The 21,480-nt window shown below is 40.7% G+C and overlaps 3 protein-coding genes across 5 annotated transcripts in view; all 3 read left to right on the top strand.

The window, feature by feature from the left end:
- sgcz (sarcoglycan zeta) overlaps nucleotides 1-731 on the top strand; it is a gene marked incomplete at both ends in the record, with an annotated part of 356,107 nt that extends 355,376 nt beyond the window's left edge. For both annotated transcript variants that reach the window (XM_080464784.1, XM_080464783.1), the window contains one exon: nucleotides 525-731. In XM_080464784.1, the coding sequence (XP_080320910.1) occupies nucleotides 525-731 (207 nt within the window). The remainder of the gene's footprint in view (nucleotides 1-524) is intronic.
- A 12,243-nt stretch (nucleotides 732-12,974) lies between these two features.
- LOC308109523 (uncharacterized protein) lies at nucleotides 12,975-16,286 on the top strand. The gene is made up of 6 exons (XM_080463127.1): nucleotides 12,975-13,271; nucleotides 13,467-13,802; nucleotides 13,911-14,057; nucleotides 14,640-14,723; nucleotides 14,835-14,881; nucleotides 15,773-16,286. Exons 1-6 carry the CDS (start codon nucleotides 13,235-13,237, stop codon nucleotides 15,776-15,778), a joined length of 657 nt encoding a protein of 218 aa, XP_080319253.1. The 5' UTR covers nucleotides 12,975-13,234; the 3' UTR covers nucleotides 15,779-16,286.
- A 2,065-nt stretch (nucleotides 16,287-18,351) lies between these two features.
- The window catches only part of LOC308109449 (uncharacterized protein), a 4,294-nt gene continuing 1,165 nt past the window's right edge, over nucleotides 18,352-21,480 (top strand). Inside the window, exons 1-5 of one of the 2 annotated variants that reach the window (XM_080463015.1) lie at nucleotides 18,352-18,493; nucleotides 18,937-19,024; nucleotides 19,133-19,279; nucleotides 19,925-20,017; nucleotides 20,111-20,157. In XM_080463015.1, coding sequence (XP_080319141.1) covers nucleotides 18,937-19,024; nucleotides 19,133-19,279; nucleotides 19,925-20,017; nucleotides 20,111-20,157 — 375 coding nt within the window. In that variant the 5' untranslated portion in view covers nucleotides 18,352-18,493. Of the gene's footprint in view, nucleotides 18,494-18,688; nucleotides 19,025-19,132; nucleotides 19,280-19,924; nucleotides 20,018-20,110; nucleotides 20,158-21,480 lie in introns of both variants that reach the window. The other variant, XM_080463014.1, reaches the window with a different exon arrangement.

The following is a 21,480-nucleotide window of genomic DNA, read 5'->3' as shown; positions in this document are numbered from 1 at the left end:
TGTGATCTCATCCCTTTGGCATGTTGGTGATCAGCTTATGTAATCCAGGATGACGCCACATCAAATCGTTTGACATTGTTTCTGTGCTTTCAAGCTGCATGCCGTCTCTGGTGTCCCTTTCCCTCACAAGGTTCCTGTCCTCATTTCCGTCTCACTGATTCTCTTGCTTGTCTTTTCACCTCCCTTGCCCTCCGTCTCATTCACTCCCACTCTGCCCCTTCATCAAAGGCGACCGGTTCTAAATAGAAAATCTCTCTCAGTCTCTGTAGATGTTTCTTCGATGACAACCCCGGCCAGCCACAGAGAGCGCAGCCTGTGCAGACAGCCCTGTGCTCTCTAGTTCTCAGTACCAACATCCCCGATGTTGCTTCAACTCCAGCTTTCTCACCTTCTGTGTGTAAATTATTTTAGTCACCGAGACTCCATGGGAGCTCAGGTTCTTACAGCTGTATCATTCGCGATGTGTACATTTTATGCATTGCAAATCAAAGTGTTTTTAATTATCTCTCCTTTCTTGTTGACAGATCCTACTAGATGCCAATACTATCAAGCTGGGTAACATTCCCCTCGGTAGTGCTGTGGACCCCCTGGAGGGGGCGCCGGCAGGTACGACCTACACCAAACAGACAGTATACGAGCTCTGCGCCTGTGCTAATGGAAAGCTCTACCTATCCCCTGCTGAGAAAGGCTCTACTTGCCAAACCACCAGTAACTTCTGTCTCTGGAGCTGAAAGTTGGACGTCGACCGAGTCATGGGACATATGGACCATAACGTTTGAGGCTAATGCTAGCCAACGGAGTGAGTCGACATTATACGGCCCAGTGGAGAGCCAGCGCCAGATAACAGACTCAGTCAACATGGATTGTAGCACGGCAAGACGTTCATGTCCTTTCACCAATCAAATAATGTGGATTTCAGCCCAAGAAGCTCATGGTTGCTAACAGACCAATTCAACATGTGTGGTGTCGCTCATGCAGACTAAAGAAATGAATCAACGTGGACTGGAGCTTGTGAGAGGCTGCTGGCGCTCTCCCTGGCCGAGACAACGGATGATGTGACAGGATGCAAAAGCCAACAAGGATACCTGCTGGAAATGGTCCTCAGACCCCTGATGGACTCTGATCGTGGGGCTATTGTTGGCCTTGGTCTCTCCCATTTTTCTAATTGTTGCCATGATGGTTTCTCAAGAGGACGACATAAAGACGTTGCTTTGGAACAACAACTATGACCAAAATGTCCTGGAAAACACGCCCTTGTTTTTGTTAAGATAAACAATTTTGTTAATGGACTGCAAATTCTCGCAGACTTGCTGAGCCCATCAGCCGACTAACACGCTTCACTAGGAACTTTGGTTTAGTCCGATGGGTAGCTATCAAATAAATCAGACAATGCTTTTGTCTTGTGGGAAGCTATGGCTAGCTAATGGACCAATCTATACCAGAAAGGCCTTCCCCCTCCTCCCCCTCCTCCCCCTCCTCCCCCTTCAGTCTCCAACCCAAACATTGACATGTAACACTCTGCAACCTATAGTTATGGCATTTTCCACCCCTGTTCATGGAGTAACTAATGCAAATAATTGTACTTAAACTAGATTTTCTCCCACGTGTAGTTTCAGATTTATGACTTTTCCTTTAGTTTTATTTCAGTTGGGTAATGTCAAATCGTTCACGTTTCAGGGTTTTGTTCTTTCCCTATTTGGCTGCTGCTCCTGTTCATCTTAACTCCATGTACTCGTTTCATTGGTTGCTGTTGTTTTTTTTTTCCTTTTTCTTTTCTGTCTATGCAGCTACTTGCACTGGACTGGTAAGAAAACGGTCTTCAGGCGTGTCCATTTTCTTCCACTAGTTAAAAAAAAACAAAAAAAAACAATGATAAAATATCTGTTTTCTTCCCCTGGTCTTGTTAAAGACAAATTATTATTGGCCAATACTAAGACACCCGATGCAGGTTTTCCTCACCCTGAAAACATATGGTGTTTCTTTTTCTTTGGTCATACAATTGTTAGCCATAGAAAACTAAATGTAGAAGAAGAAGAAGAAGAAGAAAGCCTTATACTTCCTTAATATCACTGACAGACATCTCTGCTCTTTGTGCTCACTCTCCTTCCGTACTTCCTCTTTAGCATGTTTTACTTCACTAGTTTCCCTCTCAGTACTTCTTGTGTACCACCTGATGACTATTGGCTCTTGAGAAGTTCATTATGAGATATCATATTGTCTTTTTATCTCATCCTCATCCCCTTACCCACGACTCATGAAGTGACCCATCCTGAAACGTGCCCTTCGCCCTAATTCTTATTTTCTCAGACATAATTCTTCATCCAAACCTCAAATTTCAGGAAAACTCTCCCTCTATTCTCACACTGCGCCCCTCTCCAGAGCACTAGGAAACAGCAAGAAAGTGTAGGTAGCTCCAAAGTGTTGTCTTGAGGGGTCTTTTTTCTTTTTAATATTCAGTTTGAGAAGAGGTACCAATGTAAATAGCCTGGAGCTGGCTAACTGAACACCTGACCTCTGCAGTGGCAGCAAATCATATGAAATCAGCAAATATGTGTGTGTGTGGTTGAAATTCTCCTTCAAGATGGATTTGGTTGTATCTGCATGGACACAAGTGAAATAAGGCCCTGAGGCATATTTTCTTTTTCTTTCCTAAACAAAGCGATACCCAGGTGCCTTTGCTACTGTTGGTAAAAGCACATCACAGTCTGAACATTCACTCTACCCTCAGTGGACCATCTGCAAGTGTCTCTGATCGATCTATTTATCAATCTACCTATCATTATATACCTATTTAGTTTGATGTCTTTCTCCTCCCTCTTATCGCCTGGTTTTGTAGGACTCTCTCAGTGTATCCAGCTGAAAGGACAATTCAATCCTGGTTTAAAGCCTAATTTTCTCTGATGTGTTCCATTATGATTTTATTCTTGATAAATACAAAAAAAAAAGAAAAGCACAAATTATGCCATGTATATAACAATACCAATAAAATACAAAATAAAATAATATTGTTTTTAAAAAAAACTGTCTTGATTATTTGTATAACGTTCTTTTCTTGCTTTATTTATTTTATTCTTTTAAATAAATGTTTCCCAGATGGTTCAGTGGTTGATACTGTCAACAACAATACAAACCGACATTGTACTGATGTGTTTCCAATCATTTATTAAGACATTGCATTATTGGCTGGTTAATACTTCATTGAAGTAGCATTGAAAGACATTTGAAAATATCTAATGTCGTGGCACAGAAATGGGCCGAGGTTTGAGGTGGATTGCATTATATCATCTTTATATTCATTTATTGAGGACAAATACTATGCAGCACCCTCTCAATTATGGTACTGTTTTGTTTTTGCTATTTTATTATATTTTTCAATAAAATGTTTAGGTTTTTGGCAATTATTATAATATTGGTTGGATCCTGTCTGTGTTGGGTTTGCATGTTCTCCCTGGGTGTGTACGTGTCCAGTCACCTGCCCTGCGGTATTTCTTGCACTTTGCCCAAAGTCCACTAGAATTGGCTGAAGCATCTTACAACGGTTACCTGGATATAGAAGATGAATAGATGAGACCAAGACACATTTAATTGCACTGTAACCTCGAGTGTCACTGAAAGCTGATTTATGATAACATATATTTGAGTTGTATCCAAGAGATTTTGCGTCTGTGCAAGGCGTTACTGTACTTATAGTAGAGATTCCAATCTGTCTCCGGGAAACTTTTTGGTTGCTTTTGAGTCTTTCTCCACTTTCACACCTTGTTTGGTTCAAGGCTGCTGTGTCTTTATTCTGCCCATCGGTCTGTGTGAATGGCTCTAAAGTTGAACGGTGGATTTATTCACTTTACCTCGCCTGAACTTCTGTGCACTCTTCAGAGAATCGGGTGTACAACGTGATAGATTTTATTAGAGAGCTACAGGTCAAAACAGGAATCTGAAGCAAAAGCTCTTGTGCGCTCTGGTGTTTTTCCATGGATTTAAAACTACATTAAAAAGAAATCAGTGCATCACAATAGCTTGTTAACGTCAACCTTGAGGACACATTGTCTTATGAAGACATTATGGAGGGAAACAAGAGAAGGCCTGTCAAAAATAACAGAAACCAATCTAAAACAGGATAAATATGACAAAAACCTAAAAAGAAATATATTGTTATTGTTCTGTTTTCTTGCCAAATTCAAAGAGTTGAAGTTGTCTGAACATGCAGGAGAAGACAACCATTTTTTCCCTCCTAACAAAGTCACACAGTTTTACCTTGATGGGTGAACCTGAAGCACTACAACAGTAAAAGCCTCCACCTACTTTTGATTGTCTTCTTTGCTGTGAAGCTCCATCACTTGCACCGTTATCAAGAAGTCGTGTTTAGAAAGTCCAGCTTGTATGAAGTTAGTTTCATGATTTGTTCTGACATGTGACATTTAAACCAGAGGAGATTCTGTATCTCTCTTCGTGAGTGTGTCGGATCGTCCATCTCTGTCTCGTGATTGATAACATTGAAAATGAAAAAAGAAAAAGTTGATTCACCACAGCACTTCTTCACATCATTTTTTGGTCTCGATTAAAAATGTTTTTGCAGAAGACAATGACTTTAATACAGTGAATTCTAATATAGTTTCGTTCAAGGAAGGAGATTCAATCAGATGGTTCTTTGTTTAGTTCATTGCTTTTCAACATGTTTTCTTCTCTTTTCTTTTCTTTTCTTTTCTTTTCTTTTCTTTTTAACTCACATTGTCCTGCTGCCTAAGTCACCCATCTCCACTGTAACTTTATTCATGCAACTTCCCAATTTAAATATATATATTCCTTTAATTTTGGTTTTGGAATGTATTGAAAAACACAAACCCGAACCCGAACCCGAACCCTAACCCGAACCCGGATCCGAACCCGAACCATTCCTGCCTTTGAGAAACACTCCAATGGAAATTATTTTCTCTGCAGATATGATTTATTTTTTCTATCATTAGGATGCCGAGTTGGACCATGTTAACAAATCACAATTTTACACACACATATTACAAAGATTTCCCTTTAAACACAGAAAAGCCAGCGGAGGCTGTTTACTCAGGACGCTGTCCAGACATCTAGGTGACAAACACATTTCATTGTCTCTTAAACGTTCCTACTTTATCCATCATCCTATTGCTGGTCAGAGCCTCAAGTCTGTGTCGTTCTTTTTTAGATTTAGATTTTCTCTTTTTTATTCAGAACTTAAATACATCAGCTCAGTTTTATTATTATTATTATTATTATTATTATTAGTAGTAGTAGTAGTAGTAGTAGTAGTAGTAGTAGTAGTAGTATTGTTGTTGTTATTGTTATCATTATTATTATTATTATTATTATTATTATTATTATTATTATTATTATTATTACAGGAGGTATTCAGAATGAAAGAAGGATGTCTCTAAGTATTCTCTTTTCTTCTGTGTGATATTTCTGATATAAAGACGCGTCATCCACCAAGAAGAACACAAGTCAAGAAGGGAAGTTTTGATCAGAGGAAAAGAAACCTGCTTGCCTGAACAGAAGAAAAGAGAATACCCATAAATGAATTAAAGGAATAATAAACCCAATTGAACTAAAGACATCTGTCATCTGAAGTCCATCCAGCTTTGTACACGTGAAAAATTATACCTTCTAAGTATTCATGTAAGTAAAATATTAGTAATAATCCTCGATAGGACACTCTTTTAAGTCTCTGAAATATAACTTCATTCTGTGATTAAGGGATCAGTCTGAATAAAGACACTCAAGGGCCATTCTTATTAAATAAAGTTATTAAATGATGAGTCAGCCTTAAACTGACCAAAAATAAGCATTTACACCTTAAAAATTCACTACACTGGAATAAATTCTCTCCAGATTTCTGTAAAAGATTGCTCCCACACTTCTGATTTCTTGTGTTTTACTATTTATCTTAAAAAAAGGTGTGCGCTCTATGACTAACCTACAGCATTGGTGTGTTTGTCACTTGCATTGCTTTTATGTGCACAGTGACTCTGGCTGTTAGGAAGAGATACAAAATATTCCGTTTAATCCACAACTGTATGTTAGTTTGGAGGAAACAGGAATACATATAAATGTAGAGATCATAAACTCCTCCTGGGTGTTTGATGGATTCTTCCCAGGTCGTCTGGCTTCCTCCCACCAGCCCAACAAGTTGATGTTGGGTTCATTTGTGACTTTGGAGTGTGAATGTGTGTGTGTTGGTGACAGACTGGCAACCTGCCAAGGTTGTACTCATCTTACGCACAATATAAGGTGGAGGACTCCAACCGTTTCAAACTTTACTCTGGGCATAGTAAATATGGAAAATAAATCCATGGATAGATAATATGAACACAGAACCAGAAAGCAAAACCTCAGCACGAGGAGAAAGATGGGGTACAGTCCATCCCTGCGCCTCACAGTGGGCGTCCATCTCATCTCTTCTGGTGGAATCCCACGCTGCTCACATACCAACAAGAGATCTGAATCCCTCCAGGAGGCCTCCTCCCAGTGGGACGTGCCTGGTAAACCTGCGATGGGAGGCCACCAGGGGGCGTCCTAATCAGATGTCCCAACCACCTCAACTGGCTCCTCCCAGTGTGGAGGAGTCGTGTCACCAGTTTGGTTCGACGCTATTCGATCATATTTACTGGTTTGTATGTATGTATGTATGTATGTATGTATGTATGTATGTATGTATGTATGTATGTATGTATGTATATATTTTACCAACTTTTCGCAAAAACTGCTCCCCCGAATTTCATGAAATTTTTAGGGATGACTTGTCATCATCAAAGGACCAATCCACGAGATTCTGGGACGTTAACGGCTATTATGAATAAACCCCCAAAAACTGAAAGAATTTCCCCCACAGAGCGGATGAGAGAGGCGCCTCATGGAGGAGGTCAAAGGAGATCAGCGTCTGTTGCCATGGAGATGCTCCCTTTTCTTCTTTCTTTCTTCTTCCTTTTTATGCTTTTTGGAGCGGTAGAAATGGTATGGACTAGCTGGAACCAGCAGATGGCGGTAGTGCAACTTTATGGATTCAACTAGCATTAAACCCAAAAGAAGAAAAAGAAGAAGAGAAAAGTTTTCGCCCCTCAGTTTTTGGTCATGCATGTCAAGTTGTGTGATGCTCTTACTAAAAGAGGAAACGATTGTGCAGAACAAGAAGCTTGTGGTCATAAATATTTGAAATGTCATGCTCAGTATTCATACAAGCATGACTCTGCACCGGTTCTGAGAGGTGGATGTTAATGCACACGATCTGCCATCGAGCAAACTCACATTTCGCCCAGGAACAAACAGGAGAGACGTGGCGCCACAGTAGCAGCAGTTAGCGCTCTGGCCTCATCGCCAGAAAGTGTCACGGGTTTCAAATACAGCATTTTCTCAGCGTGTGACGTTAATTGGTGCTAAACTGACCCTTCATTGTCTGGAGGTGTGAGTGTCGTCTGTCTCTGTGTTTACCCTGTGATGGACGGACGACCCTCCACCTGCAGTGAGCTGGAAGTGAGTCCAGCGCCTGAACACGGTGCAGCCCCAATAAAGGTGGATGAACAAACTCAGCAAAAACAGCCAAACGCCACCCAAAAGGCCCATTCAGCTGTGAGCATTAACCCGACATGGAACACTTATTGAAATAATGTTGGAATTTAAGAATGAAAATATTTACCTTCAGGTTTCATGTGAAGATACATCGGGGTTTGTTTTTTTTACAATTGGGATTATTTCTTCTTGCTTTTTTAACAGTCATTGAAGATGCTATTATCGGTCATTAATATAGATAATAAAATATAGAAAATGGACAAAATTTAAAGACCAAAAACTTCATGTCTTATTTGCAGAAAGCTACCCTATTAGGAATTACTAGGTGACTTTTTTAAAGCATTACACTGCACAAAATTGTGTTTCTCCATATTTAAAGCACCACTCAATCAAAATTACAACAGTGTTTGTGTGATTATATGCAGTTTAGGTGTTTTTTAATCATCATAACATTAACCTAGCCTAACATATCCTAATAAATAGCACAAGTGGTTGTTAATATTAATGAAATATGAAGAAACTAGTGATTTATTAAATCTAGTATACTACTCTAGCTCACAGTGCCACTCTGACAAAAATGAAGAGCCTGCTTAATCCTTGCCTGTAAAATGTGTAAAGCACAAATGCAGTTTCCCTCTGGCTGACACTATCGCTGTGGGCGACTCATTGTGTTGGAAAGTCAAGTGGCAGGTTGGACTGACCAGCCGAGACACGGCTGGTTTTTATTAATGGCACTGCAGCACATGAACATAAAGGAAAGGCCCAGCAGTGTCTGCCAGGATTTCAATAGCAGCCATTGTCCAAGGCAGCAGGACAGAGAGAGATAATGTTCTTTCATTTCCTCCATCAACTTTGAAGCACATTAATGAGGAGAGGTGGGTGGCTGTGCTCAAGCTCTACATATGGGAAGAGCAAAGGAGGGATGAGAATACAGGTGAGATAAGCTGCGTGTGTTCATGAAAGAGCGACAGATAATAATAATAATAATAATAATAATAATAATAATAATAATAATAATAATAATAACAATAATAATAATAATAATAATAATAATAATAATAATAATAATGATCAAGTTGATGGAGGTCACTTGTTCCTCTTGCCATTGTCGCTCTTCAGGACTTGCTCTAAAACTTAACTTGCTCTTCATTTTCACACGTAAGGTTCAAGCACCGGTCGAACTGTTTGCTCACTTCTCCACTCATGTCAGCTTTCTGATTCCTCATCGTTTCCATCACTGTTTTGCAACTTCAGACGTTTGGTTATAGAATGTCCTCACAGGGGGTACATATCATAAATAAGACCCCCAGTTCTTCTCAGAGAGACACCAAATGGTGACAGTCCATAGTTCAACTCTTCTGGCTTCAACATTCTCACATGTACTGCTCAGACTTTTTGACATTCAGAATAACTTCTACAAGGTTTGGAATAATTTAATTTGTGCCCACATGTCCCAACTAAACTTTTCAATCAATCAACATACTAAACAAACACAGCAGATGCTTGATTAGTCCTTTTTAGAAAATGAAGGTTTTGTTGCTGGTTTACTGGAAATGACCCGAGGTTAGCCAACCTCAACTGTACTTTCACCAACACATCAGTCCATCTCTCAAAGCATTTTAGACTTGTTTTCAAAATAAACTGTGTGCTTTTTTAAGCTCTTAGATTTTCATGTGTCATTATTTGCAAAATTCTGAACACATTTCTGTTTGTGTGAATTTAAAATGAACCATAATGGAGAAAGTCCAACCAGACCTGCAGCTTTTCATCCACATTCCTCCTTTCAAAGGGTGAATTAGAAGAGAAGTGACAGAGTTAATAATCAGAGACTCACTGCTCTTTATTTCCAGCCCCACATCTCAACATCTCGCAGAACCTCGCCAGAACAAACCAGAACTGACTTTAATTCAACCAGCAGGTGATTTAAAAAGTCCCTGACCCTGTCCCTGTCCCTGTCCCTGTCCCTGTCCCTGACCCTGACCCTGTCCCTGTCCCTGTCCCTGTCCCTGTCCCTGTCCCTGTCCCTGTCCCTGTCCCTGACCCTGTCCCTGTCCCTGACCCTGTCCCTGTCCCTGTCCCTGTCCCTGTCCCTGTCCCTGTCCCTGTCCCTGACCCTGTCCCTGTCCCTGTCCCTGTCCCTGACCCTGTCCCTGTCCCTGACCCTGTCCCTGTCCCTGTCCCTGTCCCTGTCCCTGTCCCTGTCCCTGTCCCTGTCCCTGTCCCTGACCCTGTCCCTGACCCTGACCCTGGCGCCCTTTACACTGGAGGAAGAAAAGACTTGGACATACTTAACTATCCGCTTCAATTGAATCAAGTTCTTCAAACTTAAGTTAATGAATTTGAAGTTCAAAGAACTTGATTCATTTTGGTGTATTGGCCAATTCTATTGATCAATAGAAGTGATTAGTTAAGTAGCTAAATATTTTCTTTCTTCAGTGTATTGGTCAGGTGCTGCCACTGATGATACAGTTGTATGACTCAACCGCATGGCGTCAGCTTGCAGGAGGCTTGTGTGTGTGTGTGTGTGTGTGTGTGTGTGTGTGTGTGTGTGTGTGTGTGTGTGTGTGTGTGTGTGTGTGTGTGTGTGTGTGTGTGTGTGTGTGTGTGTGTGTGTGTGTGTGTGTGTGTGTGTGTGTGTGGGTGGGTGGCGGGGTTCGCTCCCGTTCAAAGAACAACCACCGTAATTCCAAATGGCAAGTCGACTTTTTCCTTTTATTGTCCCCCAAACAGTGCCGGTGCTCGATATTTACAGTGAGAAAAAATATTTACAATAAGAACCGAAAAACATAACCATGAGCCCAGCTCTTCCTTTAGCTGGGTGGGTTTGAAAAAAAAAACAGTTCTATTCGAGTCGTGTTGCTCTACAGTGCAACTTCAAGTAATGACTCCCGTCTGCAGCTTTGCCTACTGCTTTTATACCGTTATGCCCCTCCCAGGGGTGTGATTGAGTCCTCTGCACCAATCATAATTTCATAACACAAATAATAATCACATCCTACTTTAAGGACACTTCATTTTTCTAATAAAATGAACAATTAATAATTCCTTTTATAAACAAAAATTAATAGTTAAACCAAACACCAAATGATCAAATGACCCTAAAGTCCCGCTCAGGCTTCGTTAGAAACCCGGGGTTAACTCCACCCCGTCTTGCCTGTCACCATCTCCGCAGCGTCATGTCACCGGTAAGTGTTGTGTGTGTGTGTGTGTGTGAGGATGTTTGAATGTTTGCGCAGGTAAAACATAGCCAGTCCAAGTGTGCACCCCTGGCTGACTATGCTAACAGGTGGGGAACGAAAGATGAATTCATTGAAAGATGTCATGCGAAATACGGAGGGGAATGAGGAAATGAGTGTGGCGTGTATCGTGGTGTGGCGTCTGCGACGCAGGGTGTGTGTGTGTGGGTATGCGTTTGGGTGTCACTGCGCGTTCACTGACCGAGGGTCTCCGCTGCCTGCGTAACAGCTGTGTGTGTGTGTGGGTGTGTGTGTGTGTGTGCGTGTGTGCGTGTGCGTGTGCATGTGCGTGTGTGGGAGGAGCTTTATTCTTTGACATTCTGAAGAAAAACATCATGGTAAAGGGAGTTAAATAAAAGTCTGGACTGACCTGACAGCTGCTTCACACTTGTTTTCCCTCCACCTTGACCTTGACTGAATCAGCAGAACCATGTTCATATGTCAAACTTTCATCTTCCAATGATACAGAGCTGATAGAACTGATTGATTATTAATTGTGACAAAGTCTGTAAAAATCTGTCTAATTTCAGAGTAAGTACATAAATAGTGAGTAAAGCTGCAGCGTGGATGCTCTGCACCGCCATGCACTCTGGACACTGGACGCTCAAGACAGTCTGGACGCTCTCTTCACGTTTTTAGTGTCTTGTTCTCTGCACACGTCTGTGTAGTTTCATGACAAAATCAAGCAACAGCGCCCTCCAGTGGCCCGGCAGACTAACTACATCATTGTCTCTGTGTCCGCTGCTGCAGTGGAAACGCCCCCACTTTTCTTTTGCGGATTAGGTGTTGTCAGGTGAAACGTTGTCGTGTAAACAGGGCCTTACAGTCACATGATAAATCCAAACTCTTTCCTCTAAAGTCGATGAAAAAGCATGCAAGTTGTGAAGTTACCTTCACAACTTGGCGCAGCAGGAGAAGGTGGCAGGTGAGCTTCTCCCAGAAGAAACTTGAGGTCCACAGGTGAGATTTCCATCGAGGCCAGAGAAGAACAGAGGACTGAGGCCCTGGTTTCATCATTTTCATGTCACAATAGCAAATTTCCATTGCATGTTGGGTTGTCCGTTCACACCACAGCGGTGCTGGGAGTCCCTGGAAACGGCTTCCAAAGTGGAACGTTATGGAAGCAAAACTTTTCCTGAATGAAAATGATGCGTTATCACTTGAAAGGTTTCATGTGAATGGAGCCTAAACCTGAGAACCAAGTATCAGCAGAGCAATAAGAATCCTGGAGCATGTGCACTCCTCATACCACCTGACGTTAACGCAGTATCTGGAGGCAGGTGAGAGAAGTACCAGGGGTGAACACAGTGTTGGAGGTCCTGGAGGATGAAGGTGCTCGTCAAGTCCAAACTGCCTCACTGAGGATTTTGATTAGTTAGTTAATTGGGGGTTTTACTTGCATCTAAAATTGTACTTAAAATCTTGATTCTGATTAAAAATAAATAAAAAAGTTATTAATTCGAGCAGAGAACTTTATTCATAGAGCAGGTAGTGCATATAAATAAATAAATAAATAGTGCAACAACAGACTACAACTACGTCACCAGGTAAATAAATCCCAGTAATAGTAAAAACGTGATAATAAAAGCTTGAGTCAAAGGTTAAAGGTCAAAGGTTAATTATGGACCAGCAGGAGGTCAAAGGTTAACTATGGACCAGCAGGAGTTCAGGCAGTGATCAGCAGTTGTTGGTAAAACCGGTTCTTATTTTTATGTTGAGACGATGGGGGTTGTCAGCAGCTGGTGAAAGTAACTAAAAGGTTACTTGTAATTGAAGTAACTAAGTTACTTTTTAAAGCAGTAACGAGTAATCAGTTATCAGATTACTTTTTCAAGGTAACTGTAGTAGTTAGTTAGAATCAACTATGAATGCAGTAGCTCACATGCAGGGCAATCATTTCCTGGAGGGGATCATTAAAGTAACTCTACAGAGCTGTTATTCATAATTCATTATTATTATTATTATTATTATTATTATTATTATTATTATTATTATTATTGTTATTATTATTATATATTTCAATGCTGCTGTAATTCTTATAAGTTTTGCAAAATGTTTGATGAAACAATTCCTCATAAAACAATCCTAAAGACAACATGATGTTTTTGAGTCACATGAAGGTGGAGAGTGAAGACAGAGAAACGAGATGTTAGTTTGTGGTGAAGTGGTGTGTGTGTGTGTGTGTGTGTGTGTGTGTGTGTGTGTGTGTGTGTGTGTGTGTGTGTGTGTGTGTGTGTGTGTGTGTGTGTGTGTGTGTGTGTGTGTGTGTGTGTGTGTGTGTGTGTGTGTGTGTGTGTGTGTGTGTGTGTGTGTGTGTGTGTGTGTGTGTGTGTGTGTGTGTGGAGGGGGAGGAGGAGCTTGAGTCTTTGAAACACAGGGACATCACGAAGGGGAAGTTAAACAGAGTCTCTCAGTATTGATGTGCTCAACACTCGTTCATAGATTTCCTTCTTCACATTCCCACAATGTTCAATAAACACGTCCAGGTTTGTCTTCTTTCAGGTGAGTTCATTCTACTTTTATTTCTCATCATTTTCAAATAATTCAGTGTAGCAGCAGCTTGTGGGCGGATTTGTTCAATGACACATCATTTTCTTCTGTAAGGAAGTGATGTTTAAGAAGTTTATTGAACTTAAAAATCATAACTGATGTATTAATTATACTCATTAACAATATCTGCTTCACTTTCACTTGCAGTTTTGAGCTTTGTGGAGATGGAGACTATCAACATGTCGGGACATGTTGGGTCAAGTTTGACCTTTGAATGTTCAGGCTGGGACGTTTTGTTTCCTATAGATTCAAATGAGAAGTATCTTTGTAAATATCTTTGCTATTCTGATGAAGACGTCATCCTCACAGCAGCAGTTGGGAAAACGGCACAGAATGACAGAATAAAGATTTCTAACGAAGGACAAAGTTTACATGTAACTTTCACTGATCTCAAGATGTCAGACTCCAAGAAGTACCAATGTAGTGTTAAGAGGATTGCATTCCGTGATGATCATATAGAAGTGAATCTAAAGGTTCTACCTGGTAAGTGTGTGAGCTCTTCATTTTATCTACAAAATCCTCCTGGTTTCAAAATGATTGTAAAATCAGTGATTAAAGCAGAGTCCTGATGATTGTGCCTGTTATGTCCAGCTGTGGAGACGCCTGCTGAAACCGTCTCTGTTGGCTCCAGCCTGTCTCCTGCTGTCCTCAGCTCCTCCAGCCTGTCTCCAGGGGACGTCTCTGTGACGTCCTCTACCCTCCATATGACGACAAACACATCAGCAAAACAAGGACCTGGTATGAAGTTCCACTCACTGTGACATCAACTCTTCAGTCTGAACCAAAATCCTCACAAAACTCACCTTGAAACTTTACCAAAATAAATGTACGGAAGCGTATTGCATTCACATGAAGGAAAAAGAAAAAAATCAACTCTGTTTTTCTGAATTAATGACATAATTATCTCAGAATTACGAGATAAAATAAAGTATATAAAAAAAATTGGCTGTTTTTCTGAATTTATGAGACAACAGATTTCTGAAAAAATCAAAAATCGGTTTTGTTGTTCTGCATTAACAGGACAGTGGTGTGTTATTCCAGGCAGACGCTCTGGTAGACTAAATCAAACGTTCCTCCATCAGAAGCAGGAAAATACAGACGACACTTATTCCAGATGAAAAACTTTGAATGACGACAGAAATCACCATGTCTGGTTTTCATGCTTCAGAATTGTGGAAACATTAGAGAAACATGAAATAATCCTTCAGCCATCTGCTATAAATACTCCTTCAAGTCGCACTCTTAAGAAACAGGATGTGGCACCTAAACTCTTTAGAAGCTGTGAAATGTGATAATAATACTTTATCTCTGGTGCTAAAGGAGCTCGACCATATGTGACTGCTGGGATCATTTTTGCAATAACCACACTGATGCTTCTGAAGTTTTGGAGAATGAGAAAGAAAAGTAAGACACACAACAACATATACAATTCACTGACTTTCTGCATACTGTATGTCATAACATGAGTATATTTTCCATTGTAGTTGTTGAAAAAGTCTGACTCTTTCTTTTTAGAAGCTGACCTCAGACGTGATGACTCACCTCAAGAAGACACGCAAACTGTGAGTTTTATTATGTCTTTAAAATTGTAATTCTGAAGGAATGAATTAATGAACAAATGGATCTTAATTTCAAACATACAAACATAAAAAAGAAAGAAAAAAACATTTCGACAAATAAAACAAAAACAAAAGAAACAGCAAAATCCACTTAATCTACATTTGCATGGATTAAAAGAAGAAGGAAGAAGGAAGAACGGGACTGCAGATGGAAAATAGCCTCGGCTAAATCTGGTACCAAGCATCTTTTATTTAACATTAATGTTTTCTGTACTTTGTCCCTGAAAAAGAAACAATTACAAATAAAAATGAATGAAACCGTATTTAGTCCTCCGCCTCCAACCAATTCAGAATTATTCTCTAGACAAATAAAGGTGAGAAAAGTTTGACTTGACCTCAACTGATTCATTTCAAATGGATGAAATGCTGGGATTTTACCTTTAAATCCCCCAAAAATATATATGAAAAGAAACGTGTGCTAAACAAAGATTACCACTTAATAAAACAACCATTTTAGAAGAAAGTATAATATGTGAAATAGAAGGGAATTAAATATGTAACGTAAGCATAAGTACAAAACCACGAGAGTAACTTTCCTGACAGTTGAAAACTTTAAATAATATAAATAAATTCCCACACGGCTGATTCAACTAGAAATGCTTTACTCAAGAAACATTGGAAGCAAAGTTTTAATTGTGCAGATGAGTTCCTTCTTTTCCGTTGATAAACAGATCTCTGTTGTTCATTCTTCTCTTCTTCTGATGACGTCTGTAAGGAGGCTGAATACCCAGAACTCAATTCTGCTGAGAAACAAACTGAGCGCCGAGCTGCAGCCGACACGATTCTCCACTTCTCCACCACTAACTCCGACACTTCCTCACTTTCCTCCTGCAGCTTTGAAGTGGTCCGAAAGGCTCGTTGTGAGGAGATGACAGTGACCGACCTCTGGAGCGACTGCCTCTCTTCTGTTGTGCAATACTGCAAACACAGAGCAACTTAAAACCTCGCAAGCTCAATGCAATGATTGTTTATCCTCACTGCATCACACTGCCTGGGCAGCTCGCTAAATCTCAATGAAATGGATTCAAAACAACTTTATCCATCACATTTTAATGTAAATATGAATCTAAAATAAAATAACAACAAATACGAAAAGCTGGAAGGTTCCACGACACGGATGGAGACAATTATGAGAAATATGTCTGGTGTCTGGATTTTACTTCCATCATCCACCCGTTTTATCACGTAATCACTCACACACTCACACAACAGTGACAGCAGGACTCGTGCAAAAGCTTCAGCTTGACTTTAGTTTTTTAGTCGAGACCGTGAGCCCGGCTTTTGTTGTATTGGAAATAATTTAGTTGTGTTCAGTTTTATTGTTCAATAAACCTTTTTCTTTATGCCACGCCTCCTTAACTCCGTCTATTTCTTTATTTGATTGTCATGTTAATGTTTCCTTCCCACCAAAGGAGACGAAACATCAGGCAGGAGCGGTTCAGACTCTTTCAGGCCCCGTTTACACCACAACGAATTCCAGTGTATCCGCAAAACTTTCTTCACTTTTGGGGGGTCCGTTTACACAACACCAGTGTTCTGATCCACTGAATCCACAAAGTTTTTAATCCGGCTCCCAAAGTGGAAAGATTCTATCACGGTGCAAATCCCTCCTGCAGAGACTGATGGAGGCTACAGAGCCTGTTACTGCTCACCCCCCCTCCCTCCTGCTCATCCAGTTGTAAACAAACATGGCGGCCGCGTAGTGGTACGACCCGTAGTGGTACGACCCGTAGTGGTACGACCCGTAGTGGTACGACCCGTAGTGGTACGACCCGTAGTGGTACGACCCGTAGTGGTACGACCCGTAGTGGTGCGACCCGTAGTGGTGCGACCCGTAGTGGTGCGACCCGTAGTGGTACGACCCGTAGTGGTACGACCCGTAGTGGTACGACCCGTAGTGGTACGACCCGCGGTCCATATTCTAGTTTTATGGTCCAGATCAGTAGTTTAATAGTTGAGACTCTCCCTGATATCACCCGGTTCCTCATCAGTCCATACGGATGTCAGGTTCTCTCCATTTTCTTCACCTTTATGGTGTTTTGTTCTCTGCACACGTCTGTGTAGTTTCATAACACATTTAAGCAACAGCGCCCTCCAGTGGCCCGGCAGACTAACTACATCATTGTCTCTGTGTCCACTGCTGCTGCAGTGGAAACGCCCCCACTTTTTTTTGCGGATTAGGTGTTGTCAGGTGAAACGTTGTCGTGTAAACAGGACCTTACAGTCACATGATAAATCCAAACTCTTTCCTCTAAAGTCGATGAAAAAGCATGCAAGTAGTGAAGTAGCAAAACTTTTCCTGAATGAAAATGATGCGTTATCACTTGAAAGGTTTCATGTGAATGGAGCCTAAACCTGAGAACCAAGTATCAGCAGAGCAATAAGAATCCTGGAGCATGTGCACTCCTCATACCACCTGACGTTAACGCAGTATCTGGAGGCAGGTGAGAGAAGTACCAGGGGTGAACACAGTGTTGGAGGTCCTGGAGGATGAAGGTGCTCGTCAAGTCCAAACTGCCTCACTGAGGATTTTGATTAGTTAGTTAATTGGGGGTTTTTACTTGCATCTAAAATTGTACTTAAAATCTTGATTCTGATATTTTTTTTTTTATTTAAAAAGTTATTCATTCGAGCAGAGAACTTTATTCATAGAGCAGGTAGTGCATATAAATAAATAAATAAATAGTGCAACAACAGACTACAACTACGTCACCAGGTAAATAAATCCCAGTAATAGTAAAAACGTGATAATAAAAGCTTGAGTCAAAGGTTAAAGGTCAAAGGTTAATTATGGACCAGCAGGAGGTCAAAGGTTAACTATGGACCAGCAGGAGGTCAAAGGTTAACTATGGACCAGCAGGAGGTCAGGCAGTGATCAGCAGTTGTTGGTAAAACCGGTTCTTATTTTTATGTTGAGACGATGGGGGTTGTCAGCAGCTGGTGAAAGTAACTAAAAGGTTACTTGTAATTGAAGTAACTAAGTTACTTTTTAAAGCTCTACAGAGCTGTTATCCATATTTCATTATTATTATTATTATTATTATTATTATTATTATTATTATTATTATTGTTATTATTATTATTATATATTTCAATGCTGCTGTAATTCCTATAAGTTTTGCAAAATGTTTGATGAAACAATTCCTCATAAAACAATCCTAAAGACAACATGATGTTTTTGAGTCACATGAAGGTGGAGAGTGAAGACAGAGAAACGAGATGTTAGTTTGTGGTGAAGTGGTGTGTGTGTGTGTGTGTGTGTGTGTGTGTGTGTGTGTGTGTGTGTGTGTGTGTGTGTGTGTGTGTGTGTGTGTGTGTGTGTGTGTGTGTGTGTGTGTGTGTGTGTGTGTGTGTGTGTGTGTGTGTGTGTGTGTGTGTGTGTGTGTGTGTGTGTGGAGGGGGAGGAGGAGCTTGAGTCTTTGAAACACAGGGACATCACGAAGGGGAAGTTAAACAGAGTCTCTCAGTATTGATGTGCTCAACACTCGTTCATAGATTTCCTTCTTCACATTCCCACAATGTTCAATAAACACGTCCAGGTTTGTCTTCTTTCAGGTGAGTTCATTCTACTTTTATTTCTCATCATTTTCAAATAATTCAGTGTAGCAGCAGCTTGTGGGCGGATTTGTTCAATGACACATCATTTTCTTCTGTAAGGAAGTGATGTTTAAGAAGTTTATTGAACTTAAAAATCATAACTGATGTATTAATTATACTCATTAACAATATCTGCTTCACTTTCATTTGCAGTTTTGAGCTTTGTGGAGATGGAGACTATCAACATGTCGGGACATGTTGGGTCAAGTTTGACCTTTGAATGTTCAGGCTGGGACGTTTTGTTTCCTATAGATTATTATGACAAGTATCTTTGTAAAGATCCTTGCTATTCTGATGAAGACGTCATCCTCACAGCAGCAGTTGGGAAAACGGCACAGAAAGGCAGAATAAAGATTTCTGACAAAGGAAAAAGTTTACGTGTAACTTTCACTGATCTCAAGATGTCAGACTCCAAGAAGTACCAATGTAGTGTTAAGAGGACTGCATTCCGTGATAATCATATAGAAGTGAATCTAAAGGTTCTACCTGGTAAGTGTGTGAGCTCTTCATTTTATCTACAAAATCCTCCTGGTTTCAAAATGATTGTAAAATCAGTGATTAAAGCAGAGTCCTGATGATTGTGCCTGTTATGTCCAGCTGTGGAGACGCCTGCTGAAACCGTCTCTGTTGGCTCCAGCCTGTCTCCTGCTGTCCTCAACTCCTCCAGCCTGTCTCCAGGGGACGTCTCTGTGACGTCCTCTACCCTCCATATGACGACAAACACATCAGCAAAACAAGGACCTGGTATGAAGTTCCACTCACTGTGACATCAACTCTTCAGTCTGAACCAAAATCCTCACAAAACTCACCTTGAAACTTTGACAAAATAAATGTTGGTTAAACTGTTGACTGAATATGTCATGAAATATATAAATTTCATAGTTTTAACAATAATGTACATTTTTGCCATCAGACATAACTGTACGTAGTGTGACTTTTCAAGTTAAAAGAAAAAGTTCATATCACATTATGTTTCTTTTATTTGTCTACCAGGAAGTACTTCTCATGCTGATATTGACTTTTTAACAAACCTATAAAAGAATCTGAGACGGTTGAACCAGGATCAGTGCAAAGTCATGGTTTTATCATTTAATATTTTAAAAAGGATTGAATCGTGTCTACTGGTGAAAGCACATTACAATGAGGGAGAGAACGTCATGACATAGAGTCAACAGCAGCAACTGAACAGCCATCACAAGTCACCATGTCTGTTTTTATAGTTCAGAATTGTTGGTACATTTGAGAATCACTAAATTATTATTAAACCAACCAAACAAATTCACTTTCAAGTTTCACTCTTCAAAAATAAACACTTTTAACACTGTCATGTGTGGTCAACTTTTTAAAATATCTTTTAAACTTCGTTGCGCTTCCTGTTTCTCTCACCAGGGAAGATACCATATTTGACTGTTGGTTTATTACTTGTCATAACCACACTGCTGCTTCTGCTGGTGTTCATGAAAAGAGTGATGAAGAAGAAAAGTGAGACACAAACAACACAAGCTTTGCACATATCGTCAGTCATGACAATCATGAGTGTACGAGTCAAAACGATTATATGATTCCTGTTTTCAGAATCTGCGCTCAGACGTATTGACCAACTACAAGAAGACGCACAAACCGTGAGTCTTAATTTGTCTTCAAAATGATGAGTTACAATGATTCTATGGACAAAATAAGCTTCATCTGACTGAAACTAGAATAATATCGGTCAGACATTTTGTCAACTGTGGTTTTAGGCAGCGAGCTGTCCAGCCGTCATTTTTTTGCTCAAAGCCTCTAAAATATGTGTATAATGTCCATCACTACTTGTCACCGTCTAATTTTGCTTAATTTAACCTTTTTTCGCCAAAATACAGAGAATTATCCATTCAAGTACACAACTTGCAGCAGACATCCAGTTTGTATTACGCCCAATAACGAGCAATGTGATTGTTCAATTTGACATCATGTGGTTTATACCTGTTGAGAAGCGACCTCTGATTGGTTCCTAATTCTCTGACTCAACCTGATGCGTTCAAATGCTGAAGCAGAGAGCAGGAATTTGGAGGAACTTTCTTTCCAAGATGCTGAGGAGTTCTATCTGCAGAATCCACACAGGTGGAATTAATTCTATAGACCTATGATCTCATTTTTCATTGGTTTATTGTTTGGATACCTGAACATCATTCACGCTTTTCATTGAAGAATAAAAGATTCTTTGCTGTGAAAATGTTGATTTTGATCTAAGCATTGACGGTCATGCGGGTTCCCTCAGCAGTTTAATTCAGTGTGACTGTGACGTTCTAAAGTGTTGGACTGAGCTATAGGAGGCCTGCAGAGAACCAATAAGATCTAATGTTCTATTAAAAACTAATGAGAGGAGAAGAGAAACTATTTCACAGTTAAGAGTTTCCAGGTGCTCAGTTCAGGGTGCAGATAGAAGCAACGTGAAACTACAGGGGGAATAAACAAGGACATGTAGTGAAGTTTGGAGTGAGGGGAGTCAGGTACAGGTACAGGTACAGCTACAGGTACAGGTACAGCTACAGCTACAGGCACAGGCACAGGCACAGGCACAGGCACAGGTACAGGCACAGGTACAGGCACAGGCACAGGCACAGGCACAGGTACAGGTACAGGAACAGGCACAGGTACAAGGACAGGTACAGGTACAGGCACAGGCACAGGCACAGGCACAGGCACAGGCACAGGCACAGGCACAGGTACAGGTACAGGTACAGGCACAGGCACAGGTACAAGGACAGGTACAGGTACAGGTACAGGTACAGGCACAGGTACAGGCACAGGCACAGGCACAGGCACAGGCACAGGCACAGGTACAGGTACAGGAACAGGCACAGGTACAGGTACAGGTACAGGCACAGGTACAGGTACAGGTACAGGTACAGGTACAGGCATAGGCACAGGCATAGGCACAGGTACAGGTGAAAACCATCACCAAT

This window comes from Lipophrys pholis, assembly GCF_963383615.2.
Source record: "Lipophrys pholis genome assembly, chromosome: 5".
NCBI classification, from domain to species: Eukaryota; Metazoa; Chordata; class Actinopteri; order Blenniiformes; family Blenniidae; genus Lipophrys; species Lipophrys pholis.
This window is presented reverse-complemented; position numbering and strand designations above follow the sequence as displayed.